The 27978-nt window shown below is 39.4% G+C and overlaps 1 protein-coding gene across 1 annotated transcript; it reads left to right on the forward strand.

Annotated features, from left to right (window-relative positions):
- The first annotated feature begins 1608 nt into the window (after nucleotides 1-1608).
- Nucleotides 1609-27934, forward strand: RXFP1 (relaxin family peptide receptor 1). Its single transcript, XM_079990119.1, has 18 exons — nucleotides 1609-1834; nucleotides 7914-8069; nucleotides 9778-9867; nucleotides 11859-11964; nucleotides 14268-14339; nucleotides 15562-15633; nucleotides 17043-17114; nucleotides 18421-18492; nucleotides 19370-19444; nucleotides 19809-19880; nucleotides 20242-20313; nucleotides 20595-20666; nucleotides 21411-21482; nucleotides 22039-22110; nucleotides 23166-23395; nucleotides 23507-23917; nucleotides 24525-24743; nucleotides 25561-27934. The coding sequence occupies exons 1-18, from the start codon at nucleotides 1789-1791 to the stop codon at nucleotides 25821-25823; spliced, it is 2244 nt and encodes a 747-aa protein (XP_079846245.1). The 5' UTR covers nucleotides 1609-1788; the 3' UTR covers nucleotides 25824-27934.
- The last annotated feature ends 44 nt before the right edge of the window (nucleotides 27935-27978 follow it).

Raw genomic sequence — 27978 nt, forward strand, 5'->3', positions numbered from 1 at the left:
TGAACATAATGCTCTCATGCCTCTTCAGTGACCTTCATGGTGGAGAAGAAATTCCAACCTATTGTTTTTCATGTCAAAAACTGCAGTGCACCACATAGGCCCTCAAGCAAGAATACTGCTGCATGCACCCCCAATCTCTGAGTGCTGTGAGATTCTAGGTGTTCCAGGTGTGCTTACCTAGGGTTCGTGGTTCCTTTCAGGAATGAGGCGCAGTGAAGACTGTGCTATCTTTATTATATATGGTTTAGTTACACCTGTATACAACCTGAGCCTACAATGGAAGGGTTCACAGCATTAACACCCCAAAAGGGTCTTGTTTTTCCCATTGCTGCAGCCTTGGATTCAAGCATGCTCTCCCTCTGCCTTTTCTAGCCTGCAACCTTTTCCTGCTGGGTCACATCCCACATACTTTCAACTCTAAAACTCTGGCTTTTTGATCTTCTAACTATCTCAGAGCTGAAGGAAGGGCCCTACCAACTTGCCATCTGACACAGATCTCCCTCTCATTGGCTTTCTTAATAACCTATCATATTCCTTAATGGCTCATCTCCCAGGTGATTACCTCATCAGGGAACTGGCCTGGCTTATATGTTTTATATGTTAACACTTGCTGAATCCAGGGCTTCAGTGTCTGGCACCCAGTTTAATACTCCAAGCACTGATTAAATTCTAACACTTACTAGGTCTGGGGATTATAGGCACTGGTGGAGGAATGGGGGTGTGGAGGGAGCGGACCGCCCCCGGCACCACTATTCTGGTAGGGTGCCATCGCGGCAGCCCCCCCAGAAATGCACCATGCACCACGCCCCCAGAACGCGCAGCATGCCTCCACAGGCAGTGTGCCACGCCTCTAGGATGCGTGCCATGCCCCCCCCCCGAGCATGCATCATGCCCCCGGGGGGGTGTGCCAGCTGCACCCACGCCTGCTTTCTGCCCCCAGTAGTGGAGCATGCAACTTCGCCACTGATTATAGGTGTTTGGCACCCACAAACTCATAGCACTACTAATACTGTATTGATAAAATATTGAACATTAAATAAATGGTAGTGATTACTGCACTATGTTGGAACTCATAGAAACTCAGGGGGCTGAGATATTTTAACAATCAACATTAATTACATGTTAATGCCCCATGGTAGCTCGAATAACAAGTTCCTTTATATATTTTAAAATCCTAATATTTCTGGATAGAATGTGTTTCTTTTCTCCTGTCCTGTCCACATAACTCATGAAGTTATGAATCACAGCTCTGTTATAGGAAATGAATTCACAATTGCACATTTCTATAGCCAGATGAACATTGTTTGTTTGTTGTTTGTTGTGAGTTTTCCTTTTTTGAGGAGAAAAAAATCTCTCCTATGAAAGTTAGCTCGTGCTTTTGGTTAGAAAAGACCTAGTTAAATGAGATTACACTTGTCTAATCACTTCCCAGTCAGTAATTTAAAATAAATCAATTTTAGCTGTATTGATAAAATGACTATTTTGGTCATAATAGCTTTGATCAAAGCACATGTTTCCCAACAGACACAGAGACGGGAACCTGGAGTAAAGAAGGAGAGACAGTCTGTTCTTTGAAACTTCCCCCACACACCCCTCTTTTTTCTGAGCTGGATGGCTCTGCTCAGACAGAGAGAGAGAGAGAGAGAGGTTGCAAAAGAGAATTAGAGACAGAAAGCAAGGAACGGAATGGAAAGGAAGCTTCTTCTAACCAGAAATAGAGACTGCTGAGGTTTTGGATGAAATCTGTGGGACAACACTTGCTCTTTATTTCTCTGAAGCAAGACAGAGATGCCATTTAGTTGCTTCTTCTTATTCTTAGCTATTGAAGTGAATGGTGAGTACGCTTACTATTTTCTATGTTAACACTGATAGGTGGGAAACTCCAGCAACTGACATTTTGTTATTTGGTCATTATGATTTTCTTTTTTAAAAGAAAGAAAGAAAAGAAAAGAAACCCTGCACAAAGATTGCCACAATTCTCTGATGGATATCTGGAATTTTGAGAGACTGACATTTCAGATGTATTAGAAATGCAAACGTTAGGTTTGTTCAGCAGCTGTTAGCACACCAGCATGCCAATACACACTGTCTTTTTAATGATCTGTAAGGGCATGCTCAGCTCTGAATTCTAGAATCCCAGCACTGATCTTAAATACAGCTTCAGACTGGCTGTGGAGTTGCATTCAAAATTTGGTGCTGCTGCTAAGAATTATACCATGGTAGCTGTGGCTTATTTTGTATTTGACTCTTTGCTTTTTTAGAAGTTTTCAGTTGTTCTACCATTCTGTTTCAAAGTAGTATGCATGTCCACTTGGTTGAAGCTTACCACAGGATTTTTATTCCTGCCATGAGAAGTAATAGCAAATGGAGAAAACTGGCAAAGTTTTGATCATCAGTCACTTCTGTGTGGCTTCGTTGACTTAAGATATGTTAGCAGGGAGGGTGCCTTGCAGGTCCTCTAAAGAATGTCTAGTTGTGGGATGGTTGTGCTGCATGATTAACTCTGGCTTATATTTGACATAGCAAATAGCTTGTAAATGTGACTGTGAACGCCTATGGCTGAGATGGTATATATAAAATTCTATAATATTCCGGCTTGTTTTTGACCAATATATTTTATTTCACTTTTCTTAAACTTTAGATAGATAGATGATAGATAGATAGATGATAGATGATAGATAGATAGATTAGATAGATAGATATAGATAGATAGATAGATAGATAGATAGATAGATAGATATAGATAGATGATATAGTTGAAATATATATCTATGGGGAGGGAGAATACCTTTCCTAAACAGAATTAAGGTCCTGTATAATGCAAAGTGCTCACTAGAAGGACAGATCCTGAAGCTGAGGCGCCAATACTTTGGCCATCTCATGAGAAGAGAAGACTCCCTGGAAAAGACCCTGATGTTGGGAAAGATGGACAAGGAGAAGGGGACGACAGAGGACGAGATGGTTGGATAGTGTTCTTGAAGCTACCGGCATGAGTTTGACCAAACTCCAAGAGGCAGTGGAAGACAGGAGTGCCTGGTGTGCTCTGGTCCATGGGGTCATGAAGAGTCAGACACAACTAAATGACTAAACAACAACAAAACAACAATAATGCAAAAGCAATTTAGAAAGAACATTTTAATCAGCTGAGTTGTCTCTTTAATTATATGCCTGTAGGTCCTTTGAAAATATTCAAGTGCCCTGTGCTGTCCATTTACCTGCTTAGAGACATGGGTTGGATCCAAAGGCACAAGATGCTTCTTCCATTATAGAAAGGCTTCCTCTGGAGATGGAGGGAACCTCTGGAGCCAATCCAAGGCTTCTCCACAGACATCTAAACAATATTAGGCTCCCCTGTGGCAGTGAGGCTGCAGCCTTCCTCTCCCTTCAGTTGCCTTAGGTGTCAAATGCTGTGGGCTACAGGATCTTTGGCCAAGCTCTCTAGTTCTGCTGAGCTGGGTGTATCATACAGCCTGTCAGGCACCCCTTAAACTAGCCTGCTGTCCTCGGGCATAGTGGAAGATGCGGTCTTAGTGCCAGTGTTGAATTAAGATTATTCAGCCAGTCCCAGCAGCTTCTATACATGTAATATGAAGTGCAATGTTGTCCTTTGCCTCAGACAGCAAAAATTGGAATGGATAGGGTAGTGATGGCAGGCACTGTGCCTGCTTTGGCCATATACCTTAGGCCAAGTAACTGTAGATGGAGGAGATAAAGTTGGCAAAGCATTTTGCACACCAGAGTGTTGCTTAAGCAATGGTGTTATGGATAACAGCAGTGCACCTTTTTGGGTAGGTGAAAATGCACAATGGAGCATTGGTCCAATCTAAGGCATTCATCCATAATCCTAATCATGCTGCCAACAGACCAGCTTCAGTAGTCTGAGCAGCATGTATTAATGAGCACACTGTTGTCCTTGAGTTGTATGCTCTGTTGCACAGAAAAGGTTGTGAGAGTGCAAACAGCAATTTGGGAAGAAGGGGAACTAATATCAAACTGTAAGAACAGGGACTTAGGTTGTTTATTCGAAAAGAAAGCAGTTAGGCAGCTATTTGCTGTGGAATTTGAGTCTCTTGCTTCTCTTCATACATATCCACAATGACTAAGATATTAGAGAATGCCCTCTAATATTATGCAATAAAGCGGGGGGGGGGGCGGAATAAAAGTTTTATCCTTCCCTTCAAAATAAGTTATTCCTGATTCATGTCAGACTATTATTAGTATCATTTAATTATATTTATTTATATCCTGCCTTCTCCCCATACTGGGACTCAAGGCTGCTTACAGATAAAAGAGAGAAAGTTAAAAACATAGAAAAGATAGTCATTAAAGAGGAAGTCAACACTAATAGATTTAAACCAAAATAAAATATGTTAAAAATACAGATAACAACAACAAAGCATCACAGCAGTAGTCACTTTCCTTTCAGTTCTTAAAGGCCTGTTGGACTAAAAAGGTTGTCACCTGCCAGCTGAAGATCAACAAGGAGGGAGCCAGTCTAATTTCCCTAGGAATGGCATTCCAAAGTCTCTGTTCAATGTTTCCAAACTGCAATTCTTTTTAATTGCACTGCTGTTTCAATTTTCCTCTCGGTCTTTCCATGTATACACCTTTCATTAGTTAGCTAGTTAGCTAGCTAGCTAGTTAGTTACATTTCTATCATACTTCTTCCTCTTGCCATCCCCCCCCCCACAACCCTGTGAGGTAGGCTACACTAAGAGGCAGTGACTGGTCCAAGGTCACCCTGTGGATTTCATGGCTGTGTGGGGATTCGAACCCTGGTCTCCCAGGTCCTAGTCCAGCCACTACAGCATTGTGACTTCAGTATCAAAGTGATTCACATGCAAAAGTTTGCAGCTAACACTGAACATCTTTTTATAAGAGGATATTCTAAATTATCTCAAGACAGCCCAATGAACATCAGATGATCACAGATTGAGGGTTCATATATTTTTAACCTTTTTGGAGAAGTGATCTTGGGGTATGAGGTCCAAAACCTGCTTGCACTCTTTTCTGTGACAGTTTGATTTCCATGTTCTGTCTTATCCTCGGCAATTTTCAGTATTGTCTTAGATGACTCACCTAGCATATTTTTAACTTTAGAAAATCTTGCTTTAGGTCCTAAAGCTCCAGAAACATGGTTGTTATTATAAATGAAGTGCCAGCATGATCAATGTGACATATAAAGCTGGTGGCTGAACAAAAAGTCTGTAACTAAAGTGACATTAGAAGAGGAAGAGGAAAACGTCACTTTTGCGTACAGAAATACATGGCAAATGCTCTATTTCCTCAGGAAAGGCATTTTTTAATAAGGCTGGGATGAATTCTCTCCCCTGTTTCTCAAAATTCTCTACAAAACAGGAGCCAGTTTTCTGCTGCTTCTGTAGAGGAGGTGGAGAAATTTCTCTTAAAAAATCAGGTGTCAGTTACTGCTTAGTTTACTAGGCCTCACCAGGAAGTGCAGTGCAAACAGTGGGAAGCTGTGGAGAGTATGGTGCCCTGCCTGGAATGCCTTGTGATGTAACAAAACATGGTATAAAAGATGCTATGTTAATGTTTTTCCGTTCTGTTTATGAGCAACATTTTGTTTAAAAGTGTGCCAAAAGGGAAGGAGCAAAGCCATTCCCAACTGAATGTGAAAACGCAAGAGTTATGTTCCAGATCTTTATTTCAGGAGTCAAAGTCTCATTTCTGTGCTTTCACCCTGTAATGGTTCTAGGGGGTTGCTCGTGCGTAAGTTGGCACCACACCTTGCTGGGTTACCTGGGTGAACCCTTTCTGTCCGGACAGCCACCCATCCATGGCTGTCTCAATCGCTGGCAGAATCCGTCAGTGGGCGTTTCTTGAACTTCTTCCAGCAAAGAAGTTCTTTGATGCCCAGTCTCCTCCTACTCTCCCTGTGCGGAAGTCTTCTGCGCAGGGAGGGTGTGGGCAGCGGAGGACCCGTGCTCTCCCCGCTGGTCTCCTGCGAGGAGTCCTGGAGCCTTCTCTCCAATTCCCCCATCTGCCCCCCTCCTCTACTGGTGCTACGCTGATTTCCTTCCCCAGCGGATGGGCTGCCTCTCTCCCTACTGGGACCCTCTCCGGCATCCCTCTGGAGCCTTCCCTCCGCCTCTGGCTCCGATGGCAGTTCCCTGACACACCCAGAACTATATCTCTGGAATGAAACAAAAACAGTGAATACTAAATATGTGAATAAACACAAATGACCACCCGAATATAGGAAGGACACAAGCTGTTATAAGAGTATTCCTCTAAAAGTGTATAGTTTGAACATAGCTAGCTGAATGAACACTTTTTCTTCACTCGGCACTGGCTGTGAACTCTCTCCATGTGGTAGAAGAGGAGACAGGATTGCTAACAAGATTTTCTGCAACCAACATATTGTGCAGGGATGGAGACCTCTGCCCCACTCACAAAAGAAAATTTGTATATGCTTTGTGTCGTATCTATATTTGTATCCTCTTTTGCACATGGGGTGGAGGGCCTAAGAGTAAATCAGAGGCCACACATGAGTAATAAGATGTCCAACAGACAGCATGTCAACAAGTGAAGCTCTTCTCATCATTGTATTTCAGTACTGCCCCTGGAAATGCTCAACCTGCTGTATTTCTCTCTGCCCACACAGCTGTCAAAAACATGAACCCTGCCGTTCTCCAAAGCTAAGCCTACACCAGGCAAAGAATTCAAGTTACATGAGTTGCAAATCAGTTGGATCTTTCATCAATGGATCTTAAACTGAAAAAACTATGTTCAGCCTAAGATTAGACATGGTATTTCAAGAGAGATTTAAGAGCCACAGAAGCAAGGTTCAGGTGCCCATGCTTGGATAAATGCAAGATTAAATTGTGAAAAAGCAAGCAGTATATTTTAAGAGCATTTGTTGCTGTTTTTTATTATGTGTACTTAATAAGTAAACATTTTTAGAAAGCGCCAAAAATAGTACTGTGAAAGCACTGGCCTCATGTCGATAGTCAAGGAGTCCCAAAGGAAGAGTGCCTAAAAAGAAGAAACAAAAGACTACTTTGCTGTGCATGCACCATAAATGTGAAAAATTAAAGGATTGCTCATGTAATGCTGCAACTGCCTTGCACAATGAGACCCAATATGTGCATATCAAGGCTGTTTTCAGAAGCGATATGAAGAACGCGTGCCATGACTGCATCTGTTCTGTGTGTCGTTCATGTGATCAGGGAGAACAGCAACAGAAGCTGCTGGCAGTTATGTGGGATGTGCACAGAACTTTTTGCTCCTTAGCTTGAAGAACCTGCTTTTCCTTCCTTTGACCAGCATTTGATGTTGTAGGGACTAGGAAATCAGCTCCTGAACCTGCACCAAGAATGCAGATCTGTTCTAAGCTAGTAAAATCAGTTTGGTTTCTCAACTGGAAACTGAGGAAGTTCATGAAGGAACAATCTGTTCAGTTGTGACCCCATGTGAATCAGAGTTTCATGCATTACTGAAACCACTTTGGGTGTAATCACAGGGGAATGGAAAGTCTGCATTTGTTCTAGAGTGTTCTGAAGAGCTATTGCAAAAACAGGCAGGCACGTTTTGTTTGTGTGTATATATTATACAAAAACTAACAAAAATTATCCATAATAACATTCCAAACTCTATAAATTCAGTTGTGCACTCACATTTGCAACAAATAGCATGATCTTTAGCACATTTACTCTTAGAAGAAGGTTCCAATGATTAAGTTAAACTTACCTTTATATAAATGTTTGCAAGAGTGCAGGCTGAGGATCACTACAAATATTGCGTGGGAAATTAAAAGAACTGATGCAAAATTGTAAGTAACCCAAGCTGTAACACTCTTAATTCAGTGTGTTTGAACATTTCAACAATGTAACCTAAACATTGAAAACCTTTCAGTAAAGCCTAGCCTCTTTCTGGTGTTTATTTTTTAATAGCTCTTCATGCTGCTTCAGGAACTCAGGATTTTGGATTTGGAATTGCATGTCCTCTTGGCTATTTCCCTTGTGGGAATATCACAAAATGTTTGCCTCAGCCCTTTCACTGCAATGGGATAGATGACTGTGGGAATCACGCAGATGAAGAGAACTGTGGTAAGTTGACAGTTTTTCCACAGTGGCTCTCAGTGTGAGTTAACAAAGCCTTTGGTACTACATCACAATTCTTGTTTTCTCAGTAACTACTCTGACAAAAAAAAAAACTTGGTATTGGGTTGGGTTGGTTTTTTTAAATAACTAAGTATTTTTTTAAGCATTCTCTTAGCATCGGTCTGGTATAAGCTGCTTGGTTAGCAGGACTCTAAAATCACCTCATGTTCTAAGAAGAACTGATTTTGTATATATTGAACCTTTCCTATCTATCTATCTAGACAATATTTCCCCCCACCCTTTCCACTAAGTGGTGTACAAAGAATACAACACAATGAAAATGAAAATAAGTTAAAACTATAAATTCAGAATTCAGTTAAATGGCTGCTGGAATGATGGTGATGAGGATGAGGATGATGATGCCTTCAGTATGTGCTGGAAGTTCAACAGAGAGGAGGCCTATCAGACCTCAACTAGAAGGAATTTCATAAAATTGGACCCATAATACTGATCACACAACACTGATCTATGGTGGATACAAGCGATGCATCTGAGGCATGGGGGACCACAAACATTGACTCCACCGAAGACCTCAGTGATGAGGCAGAGCTATAAGAGATCAGGAGGCCCTTGAGGAATCCTGCTCCCAAGTTGTTAAGGGCCTTGTAAATTTATACATGAACCTTGAACCTGGCCCAGTAATGTATGGGCAGCCATGGTGCAAGCTTTTGAGCATGGAGCTATATAATGGGATTATGATACAGAAAAGATGGAAATTCACTAATGTCAATGTAATAGGACGTATGCCAAGGAATTGGAACAATAGTCCTTTTTTTTTTTCTAACGTAGGAACTACCTATGGATGTATGTTAGTATATATGTAAAGCACACTGTTCTGTGTGCTCAAGTGATGATTAAAAAGTGGATAGATATCATTTGCTAATGAAAATCACATTAAGGCTGGAATCCTAAACATCATGGGCCTTGTTGAACATTGCAGGACTTCCAAGTAAACATGCCAAATTACTTGGTAAACTAAATTGACTTCACTACTACTAATGCCTGAATCAGTGCAAGACCATAACCATAGTGGGGAAACAACCAGGATTTTTTTTAGAGTGGGGGTTGCTTTAAATATATAGTGTGTAAGCAGCCTTGGAGGAAAAAATAGTGGTCCAAAATGGCCCCGGTTGTGGTGATTAGAGACATGGCTTCTATCCCATCTTTTATTGTAATTCTTCAAAATTGCTTCTTGGCAGAGAACAAGCTGTTTCTGGCAGAGTGCACACTCTCCCCTTTGAATAATTGTGTCACAGCAGAGGAACATGGTTAGAACAAGAAGGAGAGAAATACAAATGGTTTTCCCTAGGGCAGTGTGTCCAGACTTTTAACTGAGCAGAAAGATTTGTGTCTAATAAGTATCAAATCCATAGATGAATAATTATATCTTTTTTACAAGTGAGGTTGTTTTTGACAGTGACAACAACCTAAAGGGACTTCCTGCCCTCTAGTAGTAGCTGGAAAGGAGGCACAGTGCAAATGGGGAAAATGGAGGGGAGCATCATCAATGGCATATCATTTGTGAACTAAAAAAAGCAGCAGTAAATACCAATCACATTTACTGGATTCCACAAACAATTTCAATTGGAATTCTCTGAGACATGTTTAGAAATAGTAAATGATGATGATATTTCTACTGTGTAACTTCTATTAGGTGATAACAGTGGATGGTCTCAGCAGCTGGATGCAATTTATGATAAAAAGGCTTTTCAATATTCCTTGGACTTGGAAACAGATGAATGCTGTAAGTAGGAAGAGAAATAAATTGTTTACTTGTAGAATTTGAAGGGAAAGCATACCACAGATCTGGTGACTGTGGAACCAAGTTTCTGTGGGCATGTGGACATTTCAGTTCTGTTTTAGAAAGACACTGGGACACAAAGCTTTAAAACAATATAACTTAAAATTGCTTTAAATCACATTGATCAAGTGAAAGTTGGAATGTGTGTCCTCAACAATCCTGAATTAAGCCAGGATCATGACATAGTAATAAATCATGGTTAATGCAAGCCACAGTTCATAAATAATTTCAAACCATGGTTTCAAATTCTAGATTGTTGGCCACAGACCAAATCAAACATTTGAACTACAATAAGCGAAACAAACCACAGTCTAAGTATTACATGTGGACCAGGCCAGTAAATTTTGAAGTTTACAGCATGACACAAATGGTTATTTGAAAACACTTCTGACAGGTAGAAGAAAAGCTTTCTGACCTTCCATTCCCTTATCCCGTGTGTCTGAGCACTACACTGCTGATTTCCACAGGCCTTGCAGAGTGAAGAAAGAAGCATGCCTCCAGTTTTATGCTTACTGCAGCAATGTTTTCAGTGAAAATTGCCCGACATGTTTTAATGAAAGGTCTTCTTTGGGATGAAAAGGTCTTCAGGTGTCTTATTCTGCTTCATTCATTGAGGCAACTTATTTATAGGTGTGGGATGTGAAACACAAGAGCAGTCAATTACAACATTCCTAGAGTGTACATGTTTAGACATGGGGAGGGATGTTTGTCCAGCCAGCAAGTAAGCTTCCTGTTTCCCTCTGAGCTGGGACAGACTTCCTCCGCATGTGACTAGAGGTGGGTGTGGCCTCACCTGTGCAGGTAACGACAAAAGCACAGGGCAGGGGCAGCCTTCTCTCTCTCTCTCCTCTTCCTTCGAAGAGCAACATCTGCTAAGCTAAAGATGCCCTCTTGGCTCCCAGCCAAGAGAGGAGAAAGGGACTATTTTCTTATAAGAATCCAAATGTATATTACGTTATTAAGCTGTCTGCCTTCTGGGATCTGATGTGAACAGAATGACTCTTTTTATACTTTTGTAAAGGACTGTGTTGTGTGTTGTATTTTAAGAGGGAATAAAGGGGAAATTACCAGAGTGATTATTATAGAGGTTCTAGCGAACCTGAGCAAACGCTACCATTGCAAACTTAAAATAAAGGGGAATGTTTTACTCTGTTGATATTGGAAACTTGTTAACACAAGTTGGATAAGGATATAATCAGTCAATATATCCTCTCCTGCATCCCTGAACATTCCCACAATAGGTCAATGCACATTTAGCAATATTTACGTAACAAATTATTGCTTTCAGGCACTGGCTTGCCTCTTCCTTTACCCTTCCACTTTTCTGGCTGTGTGTCTACATTTGCACCTAACTGTAACCCTTTTCAAAAGTTTAAAGAACCGTTTCCTGTCATCTTCAGAATATGTGAAAATAGAAAGTTGCAATATACTAAGTCAGACAATTAGTCCATCTAGTTCAGTATTGTCTACACTGAGTGACAGTAACTCTTCAATATTTGAGACAACTTCCTGTCAGGAAATGCCAGGAATTGGACCTGGACCTTTTAATATGCAAAACATGTGATCTCCCACTGAGTCGCATCCCTTCCTAACTTGTGAATGGGGAGCAGAATCTTGTCAACAGCCCTCACCTTGTCCTCCATGCAATCCATGTCATTTGTAGCCCATTGGCTGCAATGGATGAAGTATGAATTAATTGTCCTAAGCCAGTGCTTGAGAACTAGTGGTCCTCCAGATATTGTTTGCCTATAACACATCATCCTTGATGGCTGTGTTCTAGATGGGGCTGCTGGGAGTTGCGGAGTTCAACATCCTCTGGAGGGCCACATATCCCTCACCCCTATATTAATCAATGAGTTGATTTTACCACCTCTCTTTTCTCTCCCCATCATCATGCCAACATCTGCCTCATCTATGCCATTGTCTTTATCCAGTGGTTGGTTCTGTGCCAATAGAATGTTTGTGCCGTGGTTTAGAGCTTGACTGCGATGGTGCTGGTTTGCTCGTCATTCCTTCGGTCTCTTCTAATGTAACTTTGATGTAAGTAAAAAAAAGCGGTAAATTCTGGGTAGAGCCTTGGATCTCTGTTCAGCAGCTGGTAAAAGTTATCAGGGCTAGCTTACAACTGGTATGTAACCCACAAGGTGTTACTGGCAAAGCATGCAAAGATGTTGCTAAGCCAGTTTCTGAGAACCAGCTTAAAAGTGGATGTGAACAGAAAGTCCAGGATGCTGCTATCACCCTCAGATGAGATTCTTATTTAGTGCACACACTGTACCATTTTGGAAAAGGGCAAAAAAAGGAATAATAAACATCAATGCCCTCTAGTGAGCACAGGAATTATTTTTTAATTTTAAACATGATTTTTTTAAATGCTGGCACATGACTGCAAGACCAATCTCTGATCATTAGCCATGCTGGCTGTAAGCTTATGGGAGTTGATGTTCAACAACATCTGGAAAGTTAGTTACCCAGCTCTGTTACATGCATAAAAAATACATTTTGTAAGGACTCTTACAATAATGAAGGAATTCAGAGAGCTGGGGAGAAATAAAAGTTGCTGAAGTATTGCTCCAGGGATAACCTCATCCTACCTAAAACAAATGGAAATACCTCTTTAAGCACATCGTTAAACTTGGAATTTGATGCTACATGATGTGCTGATGGCTACCAACTTAGATGGTTTTAAAAGCTTCGCAAGTAAGGATATAAGTGCTACTATAGCCCTAAACCACAGAGCCTAGGACTTGCCAATCAGAAGGTCGGTGGTTCGAATCCCCGTGACAGGGTGAGCTCCTGTTGCTCTGTCCCAGCTCCTGCCAACCTAGCAGTTTGAAAGCATGTCAAAGCGCAATTAGATAAATGGGTACCGCTCCAGCGGGAAGGTAAACAGCGTTTCTGTGTGCTGCTCTGGTTCGCCAGAAGCGGCTTAGTCATGCTGGCCACATGACCCGGAAGCTGTACGCCGGCTCCCTCGGCCAGTAAAGCGAGATGAGTGCCGCAACCCCAGAGTCGGTCACGACTGGACCTAATGGTTAGGGGTCCCTTTACCTTTACCTTTATAGCCCCAGGATACTTGAATAGTTATTGCTGGGCAAGAACCATGGAAAAGTGCTATTGTGCTGTGGAAGGGCTCCCCATAGGCACCTTCTTGGCAACTGCGAGAAAGAGGATATTGGACCAGTTGAGGTTTTGGGTCTGATCAAGTAAGGCTCTTATTATGTGCCTCTGTTCTTAATAATAGCTTTATTATTAGTGTTGAAATTTCTGGACCCATTTTTAAAGCTGATGCTTATGAATGTGTGAATAGTGTGTTTGAAAATGGCCATCTTCGCTGCTCAGGATGCTTAAACTGAGCAGTGCTGAAGGACAGACAAATTATCTAATTTAAGGGCCATAGCACCACTACATTAAGAATCAACCTGAGCTTTCTAAATTGAGGCTTATTTTGTGTGTGTGCAAGTTTTCAGCCTGCAGTTGTTTATCTGTGACTTGATATGTCCTTTTCGCAAAGAACTGAGTTTATTTTTTTATGCTCATTAGGTTGCTTAGGGAAAGGTGTGCTGAAGATCTGTTCCAATCGTGGAAGAGTAATTGTCTCATATGGCACAATTAAGAGACACCATAGGAAAATCCCTTGCTGAGTTCTGTGACTCAAGTATTTCCTGTATTGTGAGGACCTCTAGGGTTTATATTGTTAAGTGCAGAAAAACTAAAGAAAGTCTCTTTTCATGAACCTGCTCTGTGTGGCGAATGTCCCTAAAAGGTTAACTGAAGATCTTCACAATTAACTATGTTTATGTTATGAACTTACTGAAGAAAGTTATTAAGAACATAAGATGATCCCTACTGGGTCAAGCCAAAGATCTATCTAGTCCAGGATCTGTACTCTTAGTGGCCAGTCATATGCTTATAGGAAGCAACACTGCTTTGCTCACTTGCAATTCTCAGCAACCATCCAGAGACATTTTGCCCCTGAAATAGGACATAGTACATAGACACTGCAGCTAGTAGCCACTAATAGCTTGATGAATTCATCTAAAACTGCAGTTGTTGAAAAAAACAGGCTATTAGCAAATAATGCTCATGCACATATATACATTTATTAAATATTGATTGATTTATTCTGATCACTTGTCTCTCATCCTTTAGTGTTTCCACTAACAAGGTGGCTTACACTAATACTGAGCAAGCAATAAAATCAACCTACATGGAATAATTTCATTTGTGGAAATGTTTGTCAACTGTATAACCTGGTATCAATAAAATGTGCATGTACAGTGTACTGGTTTGATGTATGCTGCGAGTCATTCATCTTTTGTCTGTTTGTTGTTGTGTTACAGGTCCCTACAAGGGAATCAGCTGAGAAAGCTTATTGCCAATGTTTTCAAAAAATATCAGGATCTTCAATACCTGTAAGGCAACATTTTAACTTCAAATTACCAGCCTATTGCAACATAATTGTTTTGTGATGTAGTGACCAAAGATGAGTTCACACCTTACATTTATCATGGGAAGTGTTTGTTGGAACTATGGTTTGATCACTTGACTGCCTGACATGCTACTGTCATGGATCTGCTGGCTGTACAATTAACTGACATTGGGAGGCAAGTTGAGAGGTGATAGTTGTATCAAGTGTTTGTATGAACTCAGCCTGAAGTTACAATCCTAGCCACATTTACTTGGGAGCATGCCCCATAGCATAATCTCTGAGATGACCTATATAGGATTGCAAACACAAGGTTATGCTTCTAATTATGTCATGTACATATAAACTGTTGAAACTGGTGGAGTATACTCAGAGGTATATGTTTTCAAGATCCGGAGTAGAAAGGCTCCTATATGAACTACAAGCTCTAATATGAACGTATTTATGTTGTTCATTTAGGCTGTTCATTCAAGCCTAACCAATTGTTTTATTAATATTTGAGACTAACCAATGGATGGTCAAGAATAACCACTCAGATTCTTACTGGCAGTAAACTTATCCTAAAGTCGATCTTACTGTCCATCATATTATAAAGAAGTACAGTTTAGAACAGAGCAATACGACAAAGAACCAAAAGTAAACTTAGCAAAACAGTATGAGATTCTACATATGGGGGGTATTCTTTGTCCTTTAAATAAATTTTCATTTAATCATGATGAATTTGTTTTTTAAATATGATCATTTATGAAATAATCTTGTACTGATTGAAATTTAGTTTTTTGGACAAAAAGAGAACAAGCATGTTGATTTTACTTTCCTTTTACAATATTTCTTCAAATGCCATATAGTTCAACCATTCTTGAATCTTGCACCCTCTTCTGGTCACACATTTAAGGACAGTTATGACTGTAAATTCTGTAGGAAAATATAGTACTGTCATTAAAGGAGGCAAATAGTGGAAATGCAGAATACAGTTGTTTGATTTGCTTTGGTCATCTGCTCAGTTCTTTCTTGAAAGCCACAGTCAAGCTTCCCATATTTTAATTATAGAAGGGATACATTTTAACATAAAAATATAAAAATGTTGAGGTCCCTGAGAAGCTGGACTAAATTATTATTATTATTAACATTTTATTGGTGGCCACCTATATCATTCAGGCTCTGCAAATATTTTTTTAAATGATCTTCTATTGTCATTATCTTCACAGGTACCTTCAAAATAATAATATAAGTTTTGTGTCAGGACATGCTTTCAGAGGACTCTACAATCTGACAAAGCTGTAAGTACTTCCCCTGCAGTTCTACAATATATTGAATATATTCCCACATTAATAATTGTAATAATGACTTCAGTAGGTTCGTTGTCACATACATAAACAAAAAGTGTCATCTGTCATCCCCATATGAGTCTCTAAAATTGCCCAACTAAGCTACAACCAGAAGCTGTCAATGGAAAACCCAGATGTACTGCTGCAGACAAATAAGTTTACAAACTCAGTGTGATATATGCCTAAATCTGGCTGGTAGGGCAGATCCTAAACTCCCCACCTCACCCCTGAAGGCCATTTTGACAGGTAGGCAGGACAGTCAACCACCTGATGTTACCTGGTGTCACAATGAAGCAAGTGAACGTGAACTGGGTGCAAATAAGGATCAGGCAGACTCAGCAAATGGAGAATAAGAAGGTGAAGTTTATTGCCAGGCAATAAGGACCCAGTTTGGAATCTCTTCCAAAAGGAACTGGGACCCCGATTGACAGAAATCCAGAGGTCTTTATACCTGAGTAGATCACAGCAAATCATAGATCATGAGACAACCATGAGACAGTCACAATATTGTCAGCAAGGAATAGCCAATTAGCAAGCTTCTTGCCATGCTTCCAGCACCTGGTCAAGCACTGGTCAACCACCGAGTTCAAGTTCTTCTTTCCGATGCTTGCAGTGACGCTCTGTCTAACCTCTCCCCTAGTTATGACAGGACAGGAGGTTTGGAGATTTTGTGGTTTTGCTCTTCCTGTTCTGTGGATTAATTTAGCCTGTATCTGAGGGGATTTTGTACCAGAATCTCTGATTCACGTCTTCCCCATGTCCAGGGTACACTGATGTTTGTAGGGGAAAGGTCGGCTCCTAATTTTGCTGTTTCAAGCAGTATGCAGTTAGCTAAGGCACAGCTTCCCTTTTGATTCAAAATGGATTATAAAATACTGTAAGCCTTGATTATGTGTGAGCATATATGAATATATTGATTTCTGATAACTGATTATATGAATAGCATAGGGGTAGCCCTTCTTCCTTGCCTCAACATGAGTCAACATCAAAGGAAGAATTGGCTTCTCACTTAATGTGTGATCCTGATACTTCCATTGCTTGCAGTCAAGCAATGCCAGCAAAGGAAGAATTGGGAGTGCACTCTTGTGTGCTCCTGATTCTTCTTTTCCAGCTGTAGGTCAAGGCTCTACAATGTTAGGCAGGGATGTAGGAAACCCAGTTGGAATTCCCACTCAACTACGTACTTAACTGTTATGGCGCTTTTCCAAACACAAAAATCATGCTCAAAGTGGCCGTTCTGAAAGGCCCTAGGGTTTCACACACCACTCTGAACAATTCAATAGGATAGGGAAAAAATGAATGGATGAAAAACCAAACAGTGCTCAGTGACCTTCTATTATGTTTTATTGGTCTTGTTTCAGATATCTGAGTCACAACAAGATAACCTTTTTGAAACCCCATGTCTTTGAAGATCTACATAAACTAGAATGGCTGTATGTACCGCCTTTGTATCTCATTAAGGCTACAATCCTGAACATACTTACTGGGGAATAAGGCCCATTGAATCCCAATAAATGATAAAGTGAGAAGGGGTGCTGTTTTAAGGATTAAATCCTATATAACAATATGGAACATATCTGACTAGATAGACATGCATAAGATTGTTCTATATACAGTGCACATCACAACCTCTTCCCTTTGCCAAGAGAATGAGAAGAATCTCAGCTTTGCGGGGGGGGGGTAATTGGGTTGCTTTTTTTCCTAAGGGAAAACTACTGTTTTGGAGAGAACTTTGCACCTCATGAAATGGAGGGGAAAGGAAAAATCATTAAGATTTGCTGTTAAATCCAAAAAAAGATTGTTGCGATTTATCTATTTGCTTTTCTGGAAGTATCAGTGGGGGAAATGTTCATTCACATTTTTATTCCTTTAAGAAACAGATCAAAATCAGTCCGTTTGAAAGATGTGTTTTGGCAGGGTCATCTTGCTTTCCCATTCCTGATTTTAGCTTGGACAGAAATCTGTAACTAGACATCTTAACACTGTTACCATACTTTAAAAAACGGAACAGTTTCATTGTTACTAGTAGTCGTGATTTAAAAGCAAACCATGCTGAGCAGAGGGCATTAGTGACATAGCTGTCAGTATTCTGAAGAATTAACTGCATGACAACTTTTTATACTGCACCTTTTCAAAGGAAGTATTGTCTTATGGGATCTGTGACATACAGCAGCTTCAAAATAATGTTCTGTAAAGTGTCAAAGTGCTCATTAAGCACTGCAGAAGCTGACAAGAAAATTGTTCATTTAAGTTCCTTTCCCTCCCACCCCCAAACCTATTTTTAATCTTTCGGGGGGGGGATAGTTTCTGTCATCATTTTGAGATAAGAACACACTTACCTAGAAGTGAAAGCCACCAAATTCAGTAGGATTTTTCTCCTGACAGTGGTTGCCTCTTAAATCATAGTCATCTTCAGTGTGGTCACGGCATTTGTGTGCCCATCTGAACCACAAACTGAGATGATTGTGTTGATTTCATACCAATAACTCTCTATGAATTGGCTTTCTGTGCTGCAGAGGTCCCCAGAGCCTAATTTGCAGTGGTTTCAAGGAAATGAGCCTGAGTTCACAATATGGACTAGAAAATGATTGGCACATTATAAGTGGTTGTATGATGCCATGATAGCAATCCATTTTTATCTACTGTTATAAATGAATATAGCTTATAAATCTGGGGGAAACAGGTTGCTATGACTTAGCAATATTTTTAACCTAATATGCACCATTTTCTGATTTACAGCATAATTGAAAACAATACGATAAAATGTGTCTCACCACTAACCTTTTATGGGCTGAACTCACTATTTCTTCTGTAAGTATTGAGAAATTGATGTAAAATACCATATATAATTTTTAAAAATACAAAAGCAAAGAGCTATGTTGAACAGGATAGTATCTCCAACCTCATCCCCATTTCCACCCCCACTCCACATGAGAGAATAAGTTAATGTACTCTAATCAGCAACACTTTACTATCTTCCCAGTGGTTTTTCACTTCAGAAACAGAAATAGGCATATTCCACTCTCTGAAGTCATTCTTTTGCTCTTAATATTATCATTACAGTGAAAATAAACCAACAAAACTTTAGGGGACCATTGAAATTAGTTGTTTAAATGAACTTGATTAACAAATATAAGTAAAGATTGCGAGAGGTTGCTTATAATAGAAATTGCTCATGATAGAAAACAGTTTTCCCCATGAAATTTTAATATTCATGTTTTGATATTATCAGCAAATGCAAATGGTTTTGCTGCTACAATGAAGTGCTGTTTATAAAATTGTTCATTGCAGCACAAACCTTTGTTGCACCAAGACAACATTTCAGGTCTTTCTCCCCAATTTGGACTCTACTTTTAACTTTCTTAGCAGAAGTTGTTCTCTTATTAAAGAGACCCCAGTTTTCTCCAATTATACTTACCTCTTTAGGTTGTTCAGAAAGATTGAGAGAAGAGGGAGCTTTGTCAGAGCTGTATGTCAAACAGTGAAGTGGTACCACCACCCTCTTACAGTGACAATACTATATTACCCATATTTTTAAGTGGAGCATTGGGTTCTGAAACATCTCTACAAGGGAATCAAACACACGTGAAAAACCTACTACTCTTGAAGGTTACTTTAAAATAACTGCTGAAACCCAGATAACCATCTTTCCATTACCATCAACCTAATATTATTTTTCTTTCTCTAGAGTTCTGATGAACAATTCTCTTGCCCAGTTGCCTGATAAACATCTTTGTCAACATATGCCAAGGATAAACTGGCTGTGAGTCCACATTTTCCTATGTTACTTTATCATTAGATTTGGTTTGAATCAAATGTGTCCCGTTTCTTGTTCATAAAGATTTAGCAATTATGTGTTGAAAACAAGAAAAAAATAGTTATTTCTTATCACAGGAAAAGCAGGTTTGGGCTTTTGCAGTGACTATTTATTGGACTGCATTTTCTGTTGATTCCAGTGAAGTTTTTGTTTGCACTGCAATGTGGTTTCTACAATAGTTCTGGAAAACAGAGTGAAAAAGACAACATGCATGCAAAGAGTCCTACCATATTATCAGTCCGTATAGAAGTATCTGAGGAATATTTGCTGTTAAGAATTAACAGGATATTTCCTTTTTTTCCCCCCCCAGGGACTTTGAAGGCAACCATATCCACAATTTCAGGAACGTCACTTTCATCTCCTGTAGGAGTTTAACAGTCCTGTGAGTTTAAAACATTACTATTGAGCCAGGACCTTAATGGTCCTAACAACTTACCTGCATTGGCCTTGCTGGAGAAGGAATTGCATACAGCTATGGAAGAATCTTTGTAACCATTAAGTCAACCTTGATTGCTCAAGGCATATGGAGCAGAGCCTGATCTGAAGAACTTAGTGAGCCAGAGAAGGGATGGGGAACCTGTATCCCTCCAGATGTGGTATGGGATGGTGGAAGTTGTAGTCCAACATCTGAACAGTAAATTGTAGTCCATCAATATCTAGTTCCCCATTCCTAGGTCAGAGACTACAAACGATTAGAAGAAGTCTCACCTTAAAACCTACTAAAATAGCTTTTATCATTTCAGCGTTTTGAGAAGAAACAAAATCAGCTCTGTAAATGAAAATAGCTTCTCTGCTCTTCAGAGATTAGCTGAACTGTAAGTAAACATTTTCCCTGAGAGCAGATTAACTACTTTTTTGTGATCACATCTTGTAAGCAAGTATATAGTTTATATTATTGTGGCTGTGTGTGTTTAGTCCTTCAAGCACTAGAGTCAAATTGTCTCAAAAATGGGGAGGGGGCCAGTCAGGACTGGGACAGTGGCACAAGGAGAAGGGGGAATTAAAGAAGACAGAATTAGGGTGCTTCTTAAGTTTTGAAGCATTGACGGCAAAATAAGCAATCTGTTTACTAAATTCTGGGGATTTCCCCCCACAGAGACTTGGCTAACAACAAGATCGAATCGCTTCCTCAACACCTATTTAAGGATCTGACAGAACTCTCACAGCTGTAAGATCTGTAATAAGTCCATTGTTCTTTGAATGTAAATCATTAAATGTTTTTAATTGTTTTTCTCTGGTTTGAAATCATGTTAGAATGAAAAGGTGCACCTGCATATTATATGGATGATTTCTTTTTGAGATGGCTGTCCCCAATATTTTTGCTTTGATGTCTGTTATGCTGAATTAAGATCGCTTTCCGAGATTATATTAGTATTGCCCATTGTTTGTAATTTTAGGCTGCAATGTTGTACGTACCTGCTTACCTAGAAGCAAGACCCATTGAACTCAATGGTATTTACTTCTAAGCAGAAATATATATTAGGACATACAGTCCCATAACTCCAGGACTTACAAAGTGATATCTTCTAAGTGAGAAGCTTCAGTAAGAGTTTTCAATATAATTTCAAATCCCGAAGCAGAAGAAAAAGCAAAGATTATTTACTTCAGTTTGTTTGCTTTTTTAAAGGAAACAACTACTCTTTTATCTACAACTCAATATACTGAGTGAATAAAGACACACTTTCTTATAGAAATGCTACTTTAATTAAATTTTCTGGGCCAGTTGTGGGTTTTGTTGTTTTTGGCAATTGTTATTTTTTGAATCTGTTTAGTCACAATTTACACTCAACTGCACAATCAATATTAATATGCACATTCATTTTTGGTAATTGAGTCATGATAACATCAAGTACACATGACAGAACAATAAAATTGCCATTTAAGCTATGACTTACTCTTGTTCTTTTGACAGAAATCTTTCATACAATCCAATCCAGAAAATAGAAGCAAACCAGTTCGATTATCTTATTAAACTCAATTCACTGTAAGTGTGTGTCTTCCTTTTGAATGTTTCATCAGCTAAGACAATGCATTCTAGTATTTAGCTATTCTGTTTTAGAACTAGGTAATTTTGAATTATGGATAAAATATGATGTACCAAGGTTAATTGGAAATGGCAGAAATAATTGATATATGCCTTGATTAATGTAGTTACTTTAGTCTTTAGAAACCTTCAAATTACAAACTATATGAAAACAAAGGAATCTGCCTATATTTAGAAAATTTCTAATTATTAAATTTGACTGTTAAATAGTCCAATAAATGATAACAGCCTTCTTTTGAATATTTAGGATTCTCAAGCAGCTGCTAGACTACTATGTGCCTTCAATTAAGTCAAAATACTTGGGACATAATTTTGACATCACAGACTTTAGTGTACTTTGAGCTGAAAGCACTGTATTCAGTATAACTTTGTGCTACCATTAATTAACTTGCCAGCAAAATACATTTTAAAGCTACATAGGTTATGCTGAAGGAGCAAATTTATTTTTCAGTAAGTTCCCTATTAATAAGACATAAACTGTTTTTAATGTTTATAGAAGCCTAGAAGGCATTGAAATTACAAATATCCAAAGAAGAATGTTCAGCCCACTTAAACAGCTTTCCCATATGTAAGTATCATCTACAAAAAAAAAAAACTTAACAAATAGCAAGGATATATACCTAACCTATCATCTCCCATAGAAAGGTAGCAGGGAGACCTGCTAAGACAATTCTTTCAGATCTTCTGTGTGCTAGATAGACCAGTCGATTTATTTGATTCCATTAGAAAGCTTGCATAGGGGGGGGGGGGTTGTTACATAATTGTGCCCTTCTACACTTCATGCTACACAATTTCTTGTGCAAAGCCTTATGCATATCTGTACATAAACATGATAACTGTTTAGTGCTTGGACACACTGTCATCAGGATTGTTGCCATAGCTAATGCCAATTTCTACAACAAAATACAAAATCCTATATATAGAGGTTAACTAATATTCATGTATGGGACGCAGGTGGCGCTGTGGGTTAAAGCCTCAGCGCCTAGGGCTTGCCGATCGAAAGGTCGGCGGTTCGAATCCCTGCGGCGGGGTGCGCTCCCGCTGCTCGGTCCCAGCGCCTGCCAACCTAGCAGTTCGAAAGCACCTCCGGGTGCAAGTAGATAAATAGGGACCGCTTACCAGCGGGAAGGTAAACAGCGTTTCCGTGTGCAGCTCTGGCTCGCCAGAGCAGCGATGTCACGCTGGCCACGTGACCCGGAAGTGTCTCCGGACAGCGCTGGCCCCTGGCCTCTTAAGTGAGATGGGCGCACAACCCCAGAGTCTGTCAAGACTGGCCCGTACGGGCAGGGGTACCTTTACCTTTACCTTTAATATTCATGTACTGTACATGAATATGCAATGTGTATTTATCAAGCATCAACTAAATAAAATTCAGGTCATTTTTCCAACCAGTTCTCTTCTTAATCTCAGGGTCATGGGTTTGAGCCCAACATTGGGCAAAAAGATTTCTGCATTGCAGGGGGTTGGACTAGATGACCCATGTGGTCTATTCCAACTCTATGATTCTCTTTACCTTATTATAGTTTGTACTAGTTCAAGGAACATATGCATTGTATTATAAGGCATATAATCCTGTACACCAAAGATTGATATGCAAATTCCCTCTGCTTTTTTACCCTCCAGATATTTCAAAAAATTTCAATATTGTGGCTATGCTCCCCATGTACGCAGCTGCAAACCAAATACTGACGGAATTTCCTCCTTTGAGAATCTCTTGGCCAGCATTATACAGAGAGTATTTGTCTGGGTTGTGTCTGCTGTCACTTGCTTCGGGAACATCTTTGTCATCTGCACGCGGCCTTACATTCAGTCGGAGAACAAACTCCATGCTCTGTCGATAATGTCACTCTGCTGTAAGTATCTAGGCATGCCTCGCTCTTTGCTAGATTTTCACCAGAGGTTATTTAAAGAGAGTGTAAACGAGGCTAGTATAAATAACATACACTCGCACGTTTTCTCCATAGGTGCAGATTGCCTCATGGGAATATACTTGTTTATGATTGGAGCCTTTGACCTGAAATACCGTGGGGAGTACAATAAGCATGCTCAGTTGTGGATGGACAGTATCCACTGTCAGCTGGTGGGATCTCTGGCTGTTCTATCTACAGAAGTATCCGTTTTATTGCTAACCTACCTGACTTTGGAAAAATACATCTGCATAGTTTACCCATTTAGATTCTTGAGGCCAGGAAAATATAGGACAATTTCCATATTAATTCTCATCTGGATAATAGGGTTTGTAGTTGCTTTTATTCCACTCAGCAATAAGGATTTTTTCCATAACTACTATGGCACTAATGGTGTCTGTTTCCCTCTCCACTCTGAGCAGTCTGAAAGTATTGGAGGTCAGATTTATTCTGTCATAATTTTCCTAGGTAAGTAAACTCCAGGTTCATTTCTCCCCAAAGCAAGTCCTTTATGTTCATGACTGCCCTGATCCTGTAATTATCAGTGCCTCCCTCAGGCCATTTGAAGCAATTTGCATTTTTTAAAACCTGTGTGTTAAATTCATGTCAGATTATACATAATTTGGCCAGAAGACCCTATTCTAATCTGCTCATACTCTGAATATGGATGCTCATCTTAATGTCTGCTTTCATCTATGAAACACAATTTTATATAGTTTTTTTAATTCTCGTTTTACAGCACTGAATATTCATTGTGAAATAATAAATTTATAGGTTAAATCACATATATTACTGTGAAGAACAGCTGTAACCTACAAACTGCTTAAACCATAGAACTCACGCAGTTAGCAAGACTAAACAAGAGTCAACTAGTCTGCATACATTATTGTTAATGGCATTTTAATGCTGCAATCTGAAAAGCAGTTACGTCAGCAAATGTGAACTTACAGATAGATATATTTCAGTTCTGAACCTTTTACATTTGTACTCCATACATACTAGTCATCAGATTTTGAATTTTAACCTGGCAAAGAGACTCCTAAATAGAATTAAAATTGTTTCTATTTTGCAACAGGTGTAAATTTGGTAGCGTTTATCATCATAGTATTCTCCTATGGAAGTATGTTTTATAGCGTCCATCAGACAGCGATTACTGCAATGGAAATCCAGAATCATGTGAAGAAAGAGATGACCCTTGCCAAACGCTTTTTCTTCATCGTATTTACTGATGCACTATGCTGGATACCCATATTTACACTAAAATTGCTTTCCTTACTTCACGTAGATATTCCAGGTATTGCCAATTTCCTTCCCAATTTCTCTGTTGTTGTTGTTTTCAGTCTGTAATAGGGAACTCAAGGGTAACTTACTTCTCCTGGACCATAGAAGAGGGCAAGTGGGCAAATCTAAAATAGTGTGGGCCCTGCATTAAAAAAAAAAAAATAACCATCCTCATCCTTTAAGCATTCCTGCTCAGAGTTCCAACCATCTATGCCTGCTTCCAAAAGACACTATAAGATGTAAGCTCAATAATGCAACTGTATCCTTCTACTGCTCCCCCTTGTGATTTTTTCTTTTCTAAATGATGCTTAGAATTCCGTTTAATTTACTTGGTGCTCATTGCACAGGGACGGCCTTTTTGCCCTCTTTGCTTTTTGTGAGGTGTTAAAATTGAACTTCTTGGGCTTCCTAACAGCATGCTAACACCTCCCTCTTCTTTCTCAGTTGCTCTGATTGGCTCCAGCCCTTTGTAGTCAGCCACCCAATTTTGCTGTTGGAGGAAGTGATGCCTATTTACTCTAATGCATATTAGAATATCAATCAATACATTCAAATGTTTGGCAAGATTTGAAATGTTCCATATATCCACAGTAATATCTGGTCTAGTAACTTCCTAGAGCACAGGTGGGGAAAACCTTTGGCCCTCCAGATGTTGAACTACAACTCCCATCATCCCTGACAATTGATCCTGCTTGCTGGGGTGGATGGGAGCTGTAGTTCAGCAACATCTGGAGAATGAAAGATTCCCCACACTGCCACAACATATACCACGTTTGTTAAAAATACACAGGCACAATTAAGTGAATCATGTTTTTCTCCCTTCCCTTTAGGTTCTATAACTTCCTGGGTTGTGATTTTCATATTACCAATAAATAGTGCCTTGAACCCTCTTCTCTATACATTAACCACCAGGCCTTTCAAGGAAATGATTAATCAAGTTTGGCACAATTACAAACAAAGAAGATCCCTGGGAGGCAAAAACAGCCAGAAAATGTATGGTCCATCATTTATCTGGGTAGAGATGTGGCCTACAGAAGATACCTCACCAGAGTTGACAAATCCTGCCAATTTTACAGATTCCTCTGAGAGTTAAGTAAGTTGACATTCAGCAAGCCTGAAAAAGACACATGAAAATGATTCAGAACAAGTTAAGTGCATTAAGACTTGCACACTCAGCACTGTTATCTTGAAGATCCTGCCACATAAAGCTGCAAAGAAACAGACCCCTTGCTCCAGGCCATGGAATCATTTTTAAGCATGACAGAAGACAAACTACTGAGCTACCATGACATGCATCTATTAGCAAGCTTTAGAAGAACTAGCCATATGGAGTAGAGGTTGAAATTAATGGGGAAAATGCTTATCCTGCTGAATTTGCATTGTGGAATTGATGAGGAAATAGAAAGTGAAAGAAACTTGGTCAGAATCTAAGGACTACTTTACATCTTTTGACAGTTCTAAAACACTTTTTAATTTGCAAGGTTTGTGGTAACAGTTCTTCTCAGTGACCAGTATTATATCTAATCTGTAGACGGTATTATCTAAAACACCAACACACAAAGCTGAAGTGTCACAAATTATTTAATATTTATAAATAGAACTGGGCTACTTTAGTTCCGCAAGTCTGAAAACAGTCAATTTCCTTGCAGTACAGTTTAATATGGGAGACAGCATTTTCTATTTCCAAGTTCGCACGGTGAAGAAGCAAATAAATATGGCAATGGCTATGAAAGATTTCATAGATGTTTGCACTGGATTTCTTAAAGGATTAAAGAATAGAAGTTGCATAGTTGCACTTTAATGTTTACAGATTTTTGGATTATCTTAAACTTGGCTGAAAAGAATGTTATTTTATATCTAGTTTCTACTAATATGTACATATGTTGTTGTGTTTGCAAATGAAGCACTGCCTGAGGAAACATGATCCAATAATATTTAAAACGTGTTTAAATTATATATTCATACACAGCTATTTATGCTTAGCTTTACTACTGTTTATGTGGAGATTTGGAGTTCATTAATGTAAAATAGTTGTATTTCTAAGTAACACTGTCTTATTCATTCATTAAATACATATCTATTCAACCCTTCATCAAAAAATGATGTAACAAAGCAGAGTGCAAGGAAAACAATATCTACAATAAAACCATTAAAGCTATTAAAAAACCACAATGAAACCAACATAAAATAAAATAAGGACACAGACCTTAAGTCTCATCAGTTCGTAGATCTCCTGCTAAACACAGTCCCCTACAAAAGCCTGATTGAAGAGGTATGTTTTCAGCTGGCTCCAAACAGTAACCAGTTAGCACTAGAAAGGAACAAATGTCCAATTCCAGCTCATGACAGTGTCCTTGTGCAATCAGCTTGACCACAATGTCCTCTCCTATAGATTTTAATGCATAGGCAGGTTTGTATAAGGACAGGTGCTCTTCAGCTATTTAGATCCCCAGTCATCAAGGCCTTTTAATGTTAAAGTCAACACCATGAATTGGACCAAGTAACATACAGGCAGTCACTGGAGAGCCTTCCTGGGTTCTGGGTGGCTGCATTTTGCAGACCATCTACAAGTGTAGCTCCACATAGAATGCATTACAATAGTCCAACTAGGAGATTACCCAAACGAAATTACTGGGGCTAGGCTAACACAGTCCAGGAACAGTCAGATGGTGAGTGAGCCACTCTGGGCCACTGAAGTCACCTGAACAACCAAGTGACAATGCTGGATCCAGGACTATCCCAGGCTATATATCTAATCCTTCGTAGGAGTGGTTTTCAGTTGCCCATGCCTTAAAATCTGTGTAAGAGCCACTTCAAAGCCCTGCTTAGATGCTCACCCACGATGACATCTATGTCAATACAGTGGTCTGTTATGAAACTCAAATCTGCATGAAGCTAGGCAGGTTCCATCCACCAACACCTCTAAATAATTATATTTTTACTGTTGCTTTGAATGGCTAGTTTTTGTCTGTTTTTTTAGATATGGGTGTTAGCTGATGCTGGTTTCAGTAATATTTTTTTACTATTTTAAAGCATCTGTTTTTAAAGTGTACAGTAGTTTATTTGTGTATATTTTTGTAAGTTGCCTTGGAAAACATTTTGTTGGAAAATCGGTCTATTTTTTTAATAAAAAAAATAAAGCTTGTTGAGTTAACTAGAACTGAAAGTATTCAGAGCAAGTTATTCAAAACAGAAAATTGTGAAATAATTTTGTATCTTTCACTTCTGAAAGCGATAAATTCTGGATT

Source organism: Podarcis cretensis (assembly GCF_951804945.1).
Source record: "Podarcis cretensis genome assembly, chromosome: 9".
Taxonomy (NCBI): domain Eukaryota; kingdom Metazoa; phylum Chordata; class Lepidosauria; order Squamata; family Lacertidae; genus Podarcis; species Podarcis cretensis.